Source organism: Taudactylus pleione, unplaced genomic scaffold (genome assembly GCF_031769625.1).
Source record: "Taudactylus pleione unplaced genomic scaffold, aTauple2 ptg000015l, whole genome shotgun sequence".
Classification (NCBI taxonomy): domain Eukaryota; kingdom Metazoa; phylum Chordata; class Amphibia; order Anura; family Myobatrachidae; genus Taudactylus; species Taudactylus pleione.
Window position 1 is genome coordinate 7,877,245 of NW_028284417.1, and position 14,902 is coordinate 7,892,146.

The 14,902-nt window shown below is 40.1% G+C and overlaps 1 protein-coding gene across 2 annotated transcripts in view; it reads right to left on the reverse strand.

Moving 5' to 3' along the window:
- The window catches only part of COL12A1 (collagen type XII alpha 1 chain), a 195,690-nt gene extending 186,675 nt beyond the window's left edge, over window positions 1-9,015 (reverse strand). For both annotated transcript variants that reach the window (XM_088471465.1, XM_088471474.1), the window contains exons 1-2: window positions 8,900-9,015; window positions 4,269-4,379 (exon numbers count right to left, since the gene is read on the reverse strand). In XM_088471465.1, the coding sequence (XP_088327591.1) occupies window positions 4,269-4,341 (73 nt within the window). In that variant the 5' untranslated portion in view covers window positions 4,342-4,379; window positions 8,900-9,015. The remainder of the gene's footprint in view (window positions 1-4,268; window positions 4,380-8,899) is intronic.
- Window positions 9,016-14,902: the final 5,887 nt, after the last annotated feature.

Genomic DNA, 14,902 nt, shown 5'->3' on the forward strand with positions numbered 1-14,902 from the left:
TTGTATGGGGCTTTGAAGAATACTAAGAAAAGTGATTGCAAGGATCATATCCTGGGGCTGCAGCAATGGGGAGGGGGCACAATAGTAACGTAATAGTAAAGCAAGATAACTTTGCTGGCATAGGAATTGTACTTTGTGTCATTAAAACTATTAAACACAGTTTTCTGGGAGGCTCATTATATCAGCAAGACTGTTTCAATAAATCTAGAAATGTAATTCACGATTATGTAATGACACCTTCAACATTTTAACACATTGAGGGGGAGATGTACTAAGCTCTGGAAGGTGATAAACTGGAAAGTGATAAACTACCAGCCAATCAACTCCTAACTGTTATTTTTCAAACACAACATATGACATGACAGTTAGGACCTGAGTGGTTGGTAGTTTATCACTTTCCAAATTATCACTTTCTAGAATTTAATTATATCCCCCCCCCCCCCCCCCCATAGCGAACTGAAAATTCTGATTAGGTAAAAATTTCATTTGAATATATAGTTCCAGTTTGACATCCTTTTTTTATGCAGCACATTGTAAAAGTATCATTATAATATTTGTTAAATGCACAAAAATGACTAAAGACTAAAATATTACTTATTAATTTGAATAGTTGAGCTGTAACTCACATATAGTAAAGTCACATATAGTTGTTACACCCATGAAACATTAATTTGGAAAAGAGTTCAAGCAAAGACCCTATATTTATTATCAATACGAATAGAAAGCAATATAATATCATATTTAAGACAACACACTCTGGGGGCCAAAATTAAAATGTTTTGCTATTATAACATGTTAGCTAAATGTGATTCTTATCTTAGTAAATTATATTTGGAACACATGCCGGAGAAAGATACTCTACACTGCCTGGAAAATAACTTACAGTAGTTCATTCCCTTCTGTAACAGTACTCTGGGTCACAGCAATGCTGGAACTGTATGTACATGTTTTACAGCTGAACTTGAATTGCATGTTTGGTAAATTGTCTTTTATCAAGGATATGATAAATAATCTAAAGTTACAAATAATCGCATCATGTAATTGTATTCAAAATGTTAATGTTTAGAGAGGAGCATATTTAGAAGTCTACATTACATATACTTTGAATAGAGAGTATATATACTCTAGTAGGTATATACAGTACTGTTCTGATAGCTTGATGTGTCAGTAGAGTAAGCAGAGGACACTCTTAATACAGTATATGTGGAGAACTAATCCTACATCCACATACTAAACAAACTTTGGTAGGTTTTAATCTAAATAGTCTTTTAAGTATATAGTTAGAAAAAACTTCCTGAAGAAAAATTACCAGTAGTCTCTAATTAACACATCAGCTTAAATTTTATAGGGTGAACATTACACGCCTTATGGCAAATTACACGGCACACCCTCCTGTCATTTTAAGAATCCATTAAGGGAAATTTACAGCAAAAAGGAAATATTATTTAAACATCTCCTTGATATGCAGACAATAAGAAATAAATCCAGTATGTATAGTTAATTAGTCTAATCCAGCCAGCAAAGCATATGCTGGGAATGTCCTCACGTTGTGAAAATAGGCAAAGGCAGAATTCCAGAAATAGCCGTCATATAAACACTTGCTCTAATGTTATACTAATGTATTATCTGCATACCATAGCTACTAAACCCCACAACGCAGCTCTTCCTATTGCAGAAAGTCACTGCCAAACATGGTTGTGGCTCATTCCCCAATTTTAGTAATAGAGGTCAGACAGTGTAATGCACTATTATAGAGTTATTCTGGCTACTTTACGTGCAAATGTTATCTTATTGGATTAAGTAATAAATAGCAAATTTATCAAAGCTAGCAGCTGCAAAAAATGAATTTTGGACAAAGTAGTACACTTTCTTGTATATCAATAACTATAGATGAATTATATCATGCTTTACTTTGCAGTATTAATGGGCAACACATGAAGCCAATTTTATTGTAGCACGTAGTGTGGTGGAACACTGAGGCAGATGATGGCACTTCCAGGAAGTTTCCTGGACTGTGACATCTGAGCCTTGGCAAGGCCAAGTTTACTGTTACATTTGAATTAAAAGGAAGACACACTGCTAGGTACCTCTAATCTCTGCTAATTCCCACATATTGCTTTGATAGTGTCTTTATCATAATCAGTTGAAGTTGCACTAGATTACAGTGCTTTTCATATATCAATGGGAAATAACATTTTGCACTGTTGGAATATGAAGAATATCATGGTATTACATGAAAAAGTAAATAGAAATGAAGGAGAGTTACAGACTCTAATACAATTCAAATTAGCAAACGACCATTTCCGCATGATATTTAGGTAAAAGAGGCATGATAAATAGGCCCCTAACAGACTGCGCTCACACTGCTGGAAGGATCATTTATCGATTAGTAGTGCAGATGCTTTGCTTCTCTTCTATAGATCAGCCAAGGTGCGAGAAATGGGGACAGTCTGTTGTGCGAGATGTACAGTAGCTGGCTCATTGATGAGCTGACTATGGGGTAGGCTATCTGCACAGAATCTGTGTATATCAGGCAGGTTGATGTGCCAAAGCCAGAGAAGCAAGAGGTGATTGGGGAAATGTAAATAAAACATTTTACATTTACTGGACCTTTAAAAAGTATCAAAGGTCATCAAATACTCGTAGAATTTACTGATGTTTGTTAACACTGAAGTTATTTTTAAGAATTTAAAATGCTCTCTTTAAGCCTATTAAACGTGCTGGGATGATGATAGTCCAAGCCAAAAATACAAGTGATGGGACCAGTACATACACACACACTTTCTAACAAGCAATTTTTGTTTTTTTAATGTTGCTTGTAATGTACACAAGAACTGACACATGATAATATACAATAGGGTTATATTAAGTACAGTACATTGGGGCATAGGTATGAAGCCCTATTTTTTACTTAAATCATGCGGAAACCACATGATTTTAAGTATATGGGCTTTGTAGCAATGGCCTAAAACAGGCGATATCACAGAAATGTCCTGCAAAAGACTAATTAGCATTGCAGACCACAGACCTCATTATTCTCAATGGGGGCTGCAGTCTGCTCCTATGTACCAAGCTCCAAATAGTGGTAGCCACTATATGCTTATAGAGTCATATGTAGAACTGAAAACAAAAAAAATGTTTCTGGGTGTAACACATATTTACTTGATATGCCTATTATACTAAGTAATATAATATGGAGAGTCTTAAAATGGAGCTATTAATAGCATTAAAATTTTTAAAGCACTCAAAAATCTACTCAAGTGCAACTAAGTGCCATGTCTTAAGAATCCCCAATTGTTCAGTAGTTATTATGACTATTCCAGTATTCTATACTAAGTGGTTGAGGGCACTGGAGAACAATGTTTAAAAATATCGGACTGACAAATTATTATTTTGTTTGCTCTCATTAACTTGTAAATGCTTCAAAGACATGTTCTCCAACAAACAATTGAAGGGATTAGCAACTTTAAATTCCCCATCTGATACTAAGATGCATGTCCCAGGGGTATATTTACTAAAGTGCAGGTTTTTAGAAGTGGAGATGTTGCCCATAGCAACCAATCAGATTCTACTTATCATTTATCTAGCACCTTCTATAAGATAATAGCTAGAATCTGATTGGTTGTTATGGGCAACATCTCCACTTCTAAAAACCTGCACTTTAGTAAATATACCCCCCAGGCTCCCATGACGCTCAGCCATGTTATGGAAAAAGTAGTTTAGCAGAAGTTGGCAAGTTGAACCCTGAATTGTATATAGCAGCAGTTTTCAAATCATTCCTCAGAAACTAGTACCGTAATCATTTCTTGTCAAAACAAGAGGTTACATAAATTACAGAGAAAATACATTAAAGGGTATACATAGAACACATGGAACATTTTGTATAAAAAGACAATCAATAATAAATATCCACAATGTGTAAATACACTGTTTAAAGCTTTTATTAATATGTGGATGTTTCACACTGCACAAGTGCCAATCAGGAGAGGTGTGCCAGCCAGCCCGGCAGGCTTTTCATATCTTACAGTAACTTCATGCTTACACAAGCTTTTTTCTTCCAGAGACTTGTATCTTCAAGAGTGGAGAACACAGTTTTTGGGGGGGGAAAAATTTTATTTACATGAGACACCAGAGGACAAAGAGAAATGACGAACAGAAGAGGAAAGTATAAATGGGTGGGAAAAGAGAAGTAGTAGAGAGATTTGACAGTCCCGTACAATTAGTCGCTGAGAGCTGTAATCAGATTACAAATAGAGCTATTACTGTACCTTCTGCCTGTATAGAAGATAAGAGCAGGACAGCACACAGTGCTGTCACTGCAGAGCAAAGCCGTATTTTCATTCCTCTGTCTTTTCCGGGTCACAACAACATTAATGGATCTGCAACCATAAAAGGAATAACATTTTAAAAGGAAATTAGATGTTTAGTTGACTGTATTTTTCATTTTTGCAATAGCGTTATGTGCTATTCCGCAACATGCTAAAACTAATGCCAATACCAGACAACCACAATTCTCCAGAGATACAGAGCCTGTGGCAACTTGCTCTTTACAACTCCAAAGCATGCTGTCTAACTAATCATACACAGGTAATCAGCAACCGGATGCACACCAAGTGTGGTTATTCAGTTGTAAAGAAATGTTATCAACTTTAATGATGGTGACACAGCACATTACTATCAAATGCCTCCCATCCCTCCTTACAATGGGTGGGTGATTGCAGGGAGCGATTAGCTCACAAGTTACTCATGCAGGCTCCAAGGGTCTTTTCTTAACTTATATAACTATATAATAAATAAGAGAGAAAGTGTGTCTGTCTATCTATTTGTCCTTTATGCACGACCAGAATTTCGTACCGAGCTCCACCAAATTTGGAATGATAGCGTAGTTTGGGCAGGATTAGGTTTTTGCCTTGGTTTGAACTTCATCAGGGTCACACACTGTCACACAATTACATAAAACTGGGACACTCTTAAATTACACAGGTCACAACAACATGGGGCTGAGGGGCTGGCTTCACACACACGGTCAAACTCCCGTCTCTTCCAAATTGCTGTGTTATATCACTTTTCCAACAGCCAGATACATTATATACAGAGTTAGTTAGCCGTCTGTGCTTGCATGATAAACTTTGACATTAAACAGTGCACATAATCAGCATTTCATTTACTGTCTCATCTTACAGCAGCCACCCAGGGAATCTTAGCAGAGTGCCTGGCAGGCTCATGAGCAGCTTGGCACTCGATACATAGTGGCACTGTGGGAGACAGCATAATTAATCCACAATATTTGATCCTGGCAAAGCTTAGCATACAAAGATTATAAACAGCAGGGGAGATTGATCAAAGCCACACAGTGCCACTGTGGACTGGCCCCCTTCTGTCCAGGAATGGGACTCCAGTCCTACTAGACATAGTCTTCAATGTAGAGTGATATCAGGGGGTGATTCAGTTGCAGATGCAGTGACAGTCCAGCAGCAAACAGTCAGTGATTGACAGTCTGCTGACATTTCTGGGCAGGGAGCGGGTTGGTGACGTCCTCCATTTCCCAAAACGGAGTTGTGTGGCGGTGCGGTGGGGGGGTGAGGAGGCAGAGATCTCCGTCGGCTGACAGAGATTTCCTGGTCTGTTTTACTCATCTGCAGTGGCCAGCTTGCATGACGCCATAGTCTCTCAGCCAGCCGAAGGGATTGCAAATGATCCACTGCTACGTCCTTGGATGCAGCACGGATGAGTAATGCATGCAGGAGGCATGACGTATCCTGCTGCATTACCATATTACAGCTATAGCAGCTACTAACATGTTAGCAGCTGCGATAGCATATCCGTCCGCACCTGAATCATCTCCTCTGTTCTGTAGTGATTTCTGAAACTCAAGTGATTTTGGAAGCTATACTGATATCAGTTCTGTAAGTCAGTCTACTCCTGATTTACCCCATTCCAAACGGTATGAGAATACGCCTGCCTGCACTGTCATTTACTCCTAATTTGCATAGTTAGCCAGGTTATAGGCAAGGACAATGCAAAAAAAATGAAGGCCTCAGATGTACTTCAGGGTCCAGTCTTCAACCCAGGCAACACCGGGTATCCCAGCTAGTCAGTAATTAGATTATTATTAATAGAATTGTTAGCATTTGTAGTATATAAATGAACCAGTTTAATTTGAGCGAAACATGTTTGCAGAATATGAAAGCTAGATATCTAGCTGTCTACATATTTCTGCTTGGTCCCTGGGTTCCTTGAGAACATCCCATGATTATATTCTAATACATCTGAATGGAATCTGGCATGCTCTTATGTGTTTATAACATATATAAGGCATTTCTATAAAATAAAAACCTTGGAAGATACAGATGATGGATTGTTTTACTGGTCACAGTGTGACAAATATGAAGATAGTACATTTTGGGAATCGCATCTGTAAAACAGTCAGACATGATTTGCTAGAGTCAGTACTAGAGATGATGGTTTATTTGGAGAATGGAAATCTTGCCAATGTTGATGAGAAATTCCTTTCTCCCACTAGCTACTTGAATGCGGCTCAGCAGTATAAGCTTAAAACCAATAATGTGGTTAAGGACCCTTTGGACCCTAAGAAAAGTACAACGGTGATGTAATGCCCACAAGGGAGTCATGCTAGGATTCTAGAATACCATGATCACTGCCACAGATGTTGCCTTACAGACACAGAGCTAGCAGGATTAGGAGCCGCAGTTTAGGTTTCCTTTTCTAATCATTCAGCCAGACACAATAAGGGTATGTTAGGTAATGAGTGCAAAACCCATTAGCAGGATAGTGCAGGCATATGTCCCAAAGGCTCTTTTACACTACATTTACACTGTTTGGCATATCCTATGCATGAGCTGTTGGTAATATATCCTGTCCTGACCATTCAGCTTAATACAAACTCTGCCAATATTCCCAGGAATGAAAGCAGAGGGCTTATTCCACTTTCTGCATATAACATTCTCATGCTATTTCACTCTATGGAAATACAAACAAACTCCAGCACAACAAAAAATATATGGAAGTAATATAATAGAAACAATAAAAAAAACATTTCTGTTCATTTTTAGTGCAATGATTAAATACCAGAAATGAAACAAAGACAATACAAGGGCACTAAGGAAACAGTCAGTATATGTCTTATCTAATTTAGTAGTATTTGTAGTGTGCATAATTCATTGCAGTTTAGTATTCCCAGTGTAACTAACAGAACAATCAACTCTGTGCTACAGTTTTCAGGCAAAAGTTCGCATTTCCTACACACAAGGACTGAATTTAAGCGATTAGTATTTCGTTAGTCCTGGCACAGATGACATATCCACATTTTCTGCTTTAGATTTAACTGCTTAATATTCTTTTCTAAATCTTGGAAATCAACTAGAACAGGTATCATATATCACAAGACATTTCTTTCTGACTCATGGCGCCACCTAGCGGATAGAAATATTATTACATGCTTGAAGAAATACGATTGTTGATGAGCTTGCCTTATGCCAAAAAGTTTCCTTTACTTTTATACACGTTTTAGGGGGGGGATCTATTTTAAGAAGCATGGATTAATAATACTTCAGCTCAATGGCTAGGAACATTTCCTAATAATATAAAGGGGTGAAAATATGCTCAGTTTTGTAATCACAGTGCCTGCTACTAGTTCTTCCAATCTAGCTATAGGGCATTGCGTGTGTGCTAGCCTCCTAATGCATCGGCTGAGAGATAAGTATACAGTTTGTGGCAAGTGGTATCATACCCGGCCAGCTGTTATCAGTGAAGTGCCATATGATACCTACCAATAATACTGGGAATAATACATAACTGCTATAACATAGACAAGAATAAAACACATGGCAGTGTACAGCAAAGTTATTACATATTATTTTCCCATCAGGTGCTGCAGCAGTGTAATGACTATGAGTCTATGCGTGAGGAATTCCAGACGGTGCGCTCTTTATTACAAGCTGAGCCTACAATAAATCAAGTGGACTTTCCAAAGTTATCTTCCATATGATTTCTGGGCTCTAACACCTCTGTTGCCATGGGGGCCTGCATGACAAATTACTGACTGATTTCTAGTCCCTCTGGTTATTTGTCAACTCAGTGATTAAATTCGGGACACATATCGGGAATTACATATACATTTTACAAGCTACTAGCTACCATCTACCTCCACTCTCTAGTGGTTTATACACATACAGTATATACATAGATCATGCTATCTGATACCTGGTGAAACCTTTTCTGTATCAAATTCACAAACTTACTATAATAATTGCATGACCTGTAATTTATCCCTTCCATAGAACCACCCATAATACATAAAATAATTCATTGTATTGCAGTGCCTTTTAGTACAATCGTACAGTCATCTTACCGGGCAGAAGAACTACTATAGAGACCAACCTGTTATACTGATTCAGGGAACCCAACTATGCCTAAACAATGCCATGCATAGGCATACTGCATATAGGGGCAGCGCCCACAGAGAGTCTCCCATGCAAACTGCAATATGCATCATATAGACAGGAAAAGATTGATTCAACCAGCCAGTAATAATATAAATATAAATATCAACCTAGAATTATTGCAACAAAACAAGCATTAATCATTAAAACAAAATAGGGCTTTACATACTATTACTAACAAGAACAGTCCTATACAGTTTGGATAAGTAACAAAAGGGGTAATTAAAGCAAAACAGATTTTTAATGTATACAAAAGATTTCGTATCTCCGTGTGCTGAGAAGCAATTCCCCTGTACAATGATGATATACTGAGTCACTGTGATGCAAGTATCTTTCTAACACAGGGGATGACTGGGGAATTGCAAGTCACAGCTTACAGTCAGGATAGCAGCACCTTAGTTTTAAAGCTGGTTATAGGAGAGCACAGACTATCCAACCTGCTGTATAAGCTGCTCCCTGGGCTCAGCTCTCCTGGTCCCTCCTGTGGATGGGATGAGACAATGGGATGCGCAGGGTCTCCTCCTGGTGGCTCTCAGAGATGCTCCTTCTTTAAGGTCTGTCTTACTGCAAGTGGGAAGCGCCTCTCCCCAATCTGCTCCTTATGAGAGGGCTGTTCCCAAACCTCACAAGCTCTTACGAAACAGCAGGGAAAGGTGGACTCCTGCCACAGGGTGATAGATGCAATGCTTCTGTATGGGGGAAAGGATGGAGGTGGTGTGGAAGGAGGGAGGGCTGGAAAAAAGGGGGGACTCTTACTTTTTTGGAAAGTTCCACATACTTTTCAAAATTCTTTCTCCATGATTACTGTTCAAGTACTAGTGCCAGGGGGTCCTCTGTGTCTTCCCACAGCCAGCAAGAGCAGCCACATTTGGAAGGAAGCTGCAAGCTCACTTAGGTTTCCCTGGCAAATTTACAAAGGGATTTCTCAAACTGAATAACAATGAGAAAAGAGAGCTTCAACCTTCAAATGGTATTTGTTTCCGACAGGGGGAAAAATAGGATTACAAACTAATAGTATTGGGTGCTCTTGTAACATCTTCAGGTTTTCCATGAAGTAACTGTCTGCGTATTCCACGCATTTGCTGCACCTTGTAGGTCTATTTGGCAGGGTCTGAGAACATTTGTAGAACCAATAAAACGTAAATTGTTTGGAGATGCAATGATCTACGCAGCCTAGTTCTCAATGAGTTTTCACCGACCCAGAAACCTAACATTCACTTCGTTTAGCTTCCTGGCAGTGCTGAGAACTAGAGACTGCTGCTAATGCTACTGTACATCACAGGAGATAGGGACATTTCCCTTTGGCACTCAGTTGGGGAACTGCAACTCCCAGCATGCCCAGTCGGCGCTTAAAGAGGTTTATAGCCTGTCTAGAAATTCATCCTCTAATTAATACATGACATATAATGAATATATCCTTGTCTGTACAAGTGATGTGCACTGCAGATTAAATTATTGCACTATCACATGCAACATAAGGTTTAAGGTTACATTTGGTGTAAATGATCAGCAACATCTTTCAGGGGCTGGCAGGATGCGCTCCTTATGTTTCCACAGAACCTGATGTGCTATTCTCTGGAGAGTAATGGGTTAATTGCTAGGAGGACAATGCATAACGATTGTAGTAGGGGCTTAGACATATAAGCCATAATGGCAACACAGAGGCAGAGTGTGGCTTCAGTTAACAAACAAAATACTTCATATTGACAGGAACTCCCCAGCCTATTTATCACTTATACTGCGCAGATGATGTTAGATCTGTGGCCACAGAAGTTTGGTTTAAATGGACACTGTTGAGAAGGAAATGACCTCACCGGCTGTTGATAAAACCATGATAACGTATACCCCACAGGAATGTGCATCTCAAGTGAAGTTTTGACCACACAAAAAGTTTTTTTATGTGAATACAGTGTATAACGATATTATGAGGGTCTATTATTAACCATTTCATGACCATATTTACCATTCTGGTAGTGTATAATCTGCACATGAATATATTACTACCAGTTATTTATATAGCGCGCACATATTCCGTAGCGCTTTACAAAGAATATATGGCCATTCACATCAGTCCCTGCCCCAGTGGAGCTTACAATCTATATTCCCTACCACATGCGCACAAACATACACACTAGGGTTAATTTGTGTTGGGAGCCAATTAACCTACCAGTATATTTTTGGAGTGTGGGAGGAAACCGGAGCACCCGGAGGAAACCCACGCACAGGGAGAATATACAAACTCCACACAGTTAGGGCCACGACCTCAGTGCAGTGAGGCAGTAACGCTAACCATTACATCATCTGTGCTGCCCCATGTATGATATATACTGTGGCAGTGATGTTATTATTATTGTTATTATTGTTATTATTATTATTATTATTATTATGACGTAGTCCGCACGTAGGAGTGCATTGAATATTAGTCCTGGGAATGCCTTTCCCAGAACATTGAATAAAGTAGTGTAAATAAATTCAAACAGCTTTCCATAAACTCAGTGTATCAGTGTGCACCAGAACACAGCACATAGCAGTGAGAATGGTGATTTCCATCTTTACCTAAACATAGGTGACCATTCCCAATTACTCTTTAGTTATTTATCTAATGTACACAAATGTCTACTATCATTTCATTCATTTGAACAGATTATTTCTTTTTTCTGTGTCTCTGTTTTATGCCTGCATGGATGTGCCCGTCTCCATATGTATGGGCCTGATTTAGTGTATACGCAATGCCGATATTTACGCAGACTGAGCGACTGTTTGCCATTGCGCATGCATGAAAGCTACAGTACGCATGTGCAGCGATTGATTTGTGATAACACTTGCACAGAGGATTCACAAAGTGAGTGACCAATAGTCAGCAATGGGGGAAGTAATGGGGAGTGGTTAGAGAAATGCAGGCATTTTGTACCGTTCAATTTTTTTTTCTGGGCATGCATAAATTAGCCACTGCATTAATTATCATGGCTGGAGAGCCCTCTGTGTGTCTGGAGAACCTCTATGTCTGTGACAGCTTAGACTTACTCAGAGGGCTGGTGACCTCCTGACCTGCGTTCGATGTTTCCGATTGTGTGCGTGAGCAGCGGCCGTGAGATGCTTTCAGCGGGTATCTCTAAGCAATGGGCGGCGAGTGAGTCGTTAGCATATTATCACTGTTACGTTCTGTGTGAAATCACAGCTGCGATGGCATTTGCATACATCTCTGAATAAGGCCCTACAGTATGTCTCCATGGTCATAATACACTTCGGGCCTGATTCAGAGGAGCAGGCAGTGGTGATGTCACACACAAGTCACCAGTGTTCTCAGTCTGCACATGTATGTGAGTTGCACTGTGCATGCGTTCCAATGGTTACTATGAGGAGATGCAGAGCGAATTTGGACACAGAGTGATTGATTTTAAATAGGCGTTCCTGGGAGGTAACAGGGGGTGGCTTAGCCAGAGGCGGCGCGGCGCTAACAGGGCGTCTTATGGGAATTCCAGTGGTGTGTCTGCATTCCCAATCACAGCACCACTGTATCAGAGACCATTTTTAGAGAGAAACTTCATCCGGAATCTGCTAAGCCCGGGACTTACTAGAAGAGTCGATGTGTTTGCAATGTGGTGTCAGTGGTGGTGTATTCTCTACCCCGTGCGGATCTGCACACAACACAGATAGGGTGGGTGTAGCAACATTTGCAAATTCCGTCACACACTATTTCAGGTGGGGTGTCTGTTGGCAGGCATTAGTGTATTCTCGCACATATAGTGTGAGCACAGCTGTAAATGCAATGGTGTGCAGTTCTGATTCAGGCCCATGAACAAGCACACTCCCATGTATAACATAAGTGCATAGCCAAATACAGGTGACAACCAGAAGAGAACACATGTAACAGACACCCAGAGGCCATTGCGTGCTGTCTTTGCATGCAAATAAATCACAACCTTGAGGTACAGACACAACTGCCTTTTAAAGATCATTCTCCAGGGCATATTATACATAAAATAGAATGATTCAATGCTAGAGCTTTAAAACAAATCCAATAAATAGCTGAGTATAACTAATTAAACACTTAAAATCAGAGACACATTCATTGCTAAATATTTATCATTTGAGTTAGCAATATATCTTCTTTATGTACCAGTCTTCCAAGTAATTGCTAGAAAGCTGGAGCATAAATCAAACTATTCAATCAAGCCATTCACATTAGCCTGTCAACTACGTGTGATGTGAAGAGCTGGGGTGAAAGGTTAAATACTGTACATCCAAATAATGATATATGTTCAAAACATTGTAGGAAGCATGTAATAGCTGTCGTTTTCTGCTATTCATATACATGCCATATGTCAATGTGTTACATTTGTAAAGGATGTTTTTTATTTATTCATGGTGGGGGGCTTTACATTCATATTATGCAGTAATTAAAACATGCTAGTTTGCTAGATACACTGACAGCGGGTAATTTATGGAAAGCACTGTAATGTTGCATGGGTGCCCTAGGATGGCCTGTCTAGTACATGTCATGGTGCACATTTAACCCCCTCCCCCTATGCTCTGCCAGTGTGCACTTGGGTGGGCAAAGAGTAATAAAAATCTCTGTGCAAACTGTCACATGAAGGAACCACTTCCTACTACTTTTGAACCTTCCATTTTATTAAACAACTTTTCAGATGGTTTGCCAAAATTCTGTGTCACCTGGATCTCAGGGCTCACTTACTTGTTCCAGTGTACTCTCCCAGTGTACTCTCCCAGTGCACTCTCCCAGTGCACTCTCCCAGTGTACTCTCCCAGTGCACTCTCCCAGTGTACTCTCCCAGTGTACTCTCCCAGTGGGCCTCTGCATTTAGACATTTGGTCATTTACCTTATTCCAGCTCTGGGATCTAGCACGTTCCTCTCTTGGTGGGTATCAGAGACCTGGCCATCTGTATTTTTATTGCTATTTTTTATTTATATAGTGCCACAAGGGTTCTGTAATGCTATACATAGTGATGGAACATACAGTACAATTATATACTGTAGTACATTGGTGATCAGATAGGATAGTAACAGACAAGTTACCAACTTTATCAGCATACAAAATTTTAAAACACCGAACACATAATTATGTGGAGAGCACAAAGGGAGAGAGAGTCCTGCTTGCAAGAGCTTACATTCTAGAGGGGCTATGGATGGACATATAGAGGTTTGTTAATGCTGAGGATGGAGGCTAGGGCATGTTTAAAGGCTGGGTGAGTGTCTGATAGAGTGGGGGAATGCATTCCAGAGGACTGGAGCATCATAGGAGAAATCCTGGAGGAATGCATTGGATATGGTGATCAGGGAGAAGGAGAGATGGCAGTCATTGGTAGAGCAAAGTGAGTGGGAGACACTGTGTGTGGAAATGTAGGAAGGGGAAAAGTGGTTTGAAAGTAAAAGTAGTTTGTATTTTATTTTGAGTGAGACAATGAGTGTAACGATTGGCAGTGGTGTCAACAAAGATGGAGCAACAAGAGAGGAAAATAAGGAAGTAGAGTTAAGGAAACTGGGGATGAGGCAGCACATAATTAGGCTGGTACCCTACCAGACAACATATTTTCCCTTGTTTTATTGCCCTAATGGTGGGAACACAGAACTGAAGACCCTGTTTAAAATGTGGTCATGTGACACTAATGTTATGTTGTCCACCTACTTCAAATTGCCTACTCTGTATTTAACCTTTCACTCCAGTTCTGTGTACAGGGTGATGCCAGAGTGAAATACCTTTGCACCATCATTCTCTGTTATACCTCTCCTTTGATATTCTCTGAATAACAGATTGTCTCCTAATCACCAGGCCTGGCAACAGAAGTCTTGGGGCCTGGGACACTCATGTTTTTAGTACCATTCCAACCATACCCAGTAGGTAAAGAATTGAAATAAACAGAGCCTGTGTCTCTACAGCTCATTCCTCCTGTGTCTCTACAGCCTAATGCTGCTGTGTCTCTCAAGCTTCATGCCCCGTTTCTCTCCAGCTTCATTCCCCATGTGTCTCTCCAGCCACTACTCCCGTGTCTCTCCTGAACATACCCCACTGTGTCTCTCCAGTTCATACTCCCTGTCTCTCCTGCCATTGCCCAATGTGTTTCTCCAGCCACTGCTCCCATGTCTCTCTAGCCATTGCCCCCCCTGTGTCTCTACAGCCTCATCACCCCAGTTATCTCTGGCCCCATGTTCCCTAGTTTGGTTCACCCACACATTAACTAGATTCCTCCAGCCCCCTCTGACCTTCTCTGGCTGGAGGCTGCTGTTCTGTGCTGCTACTCTTCCTTTCAGTGGTGCAATGTAATGATATCACACCTGCTGCTGCAGAAAAAAAACATGGAGCTGGAAGTTGGACATACACTAGTGTGCCGACTGTCGGGTGCCTCGTTAAAAAGACTGCCTTCCTTTTCATGCATGTGCCCTGCTGAATAGTGCAGTGGTATAGTCAGAAATCTGAGA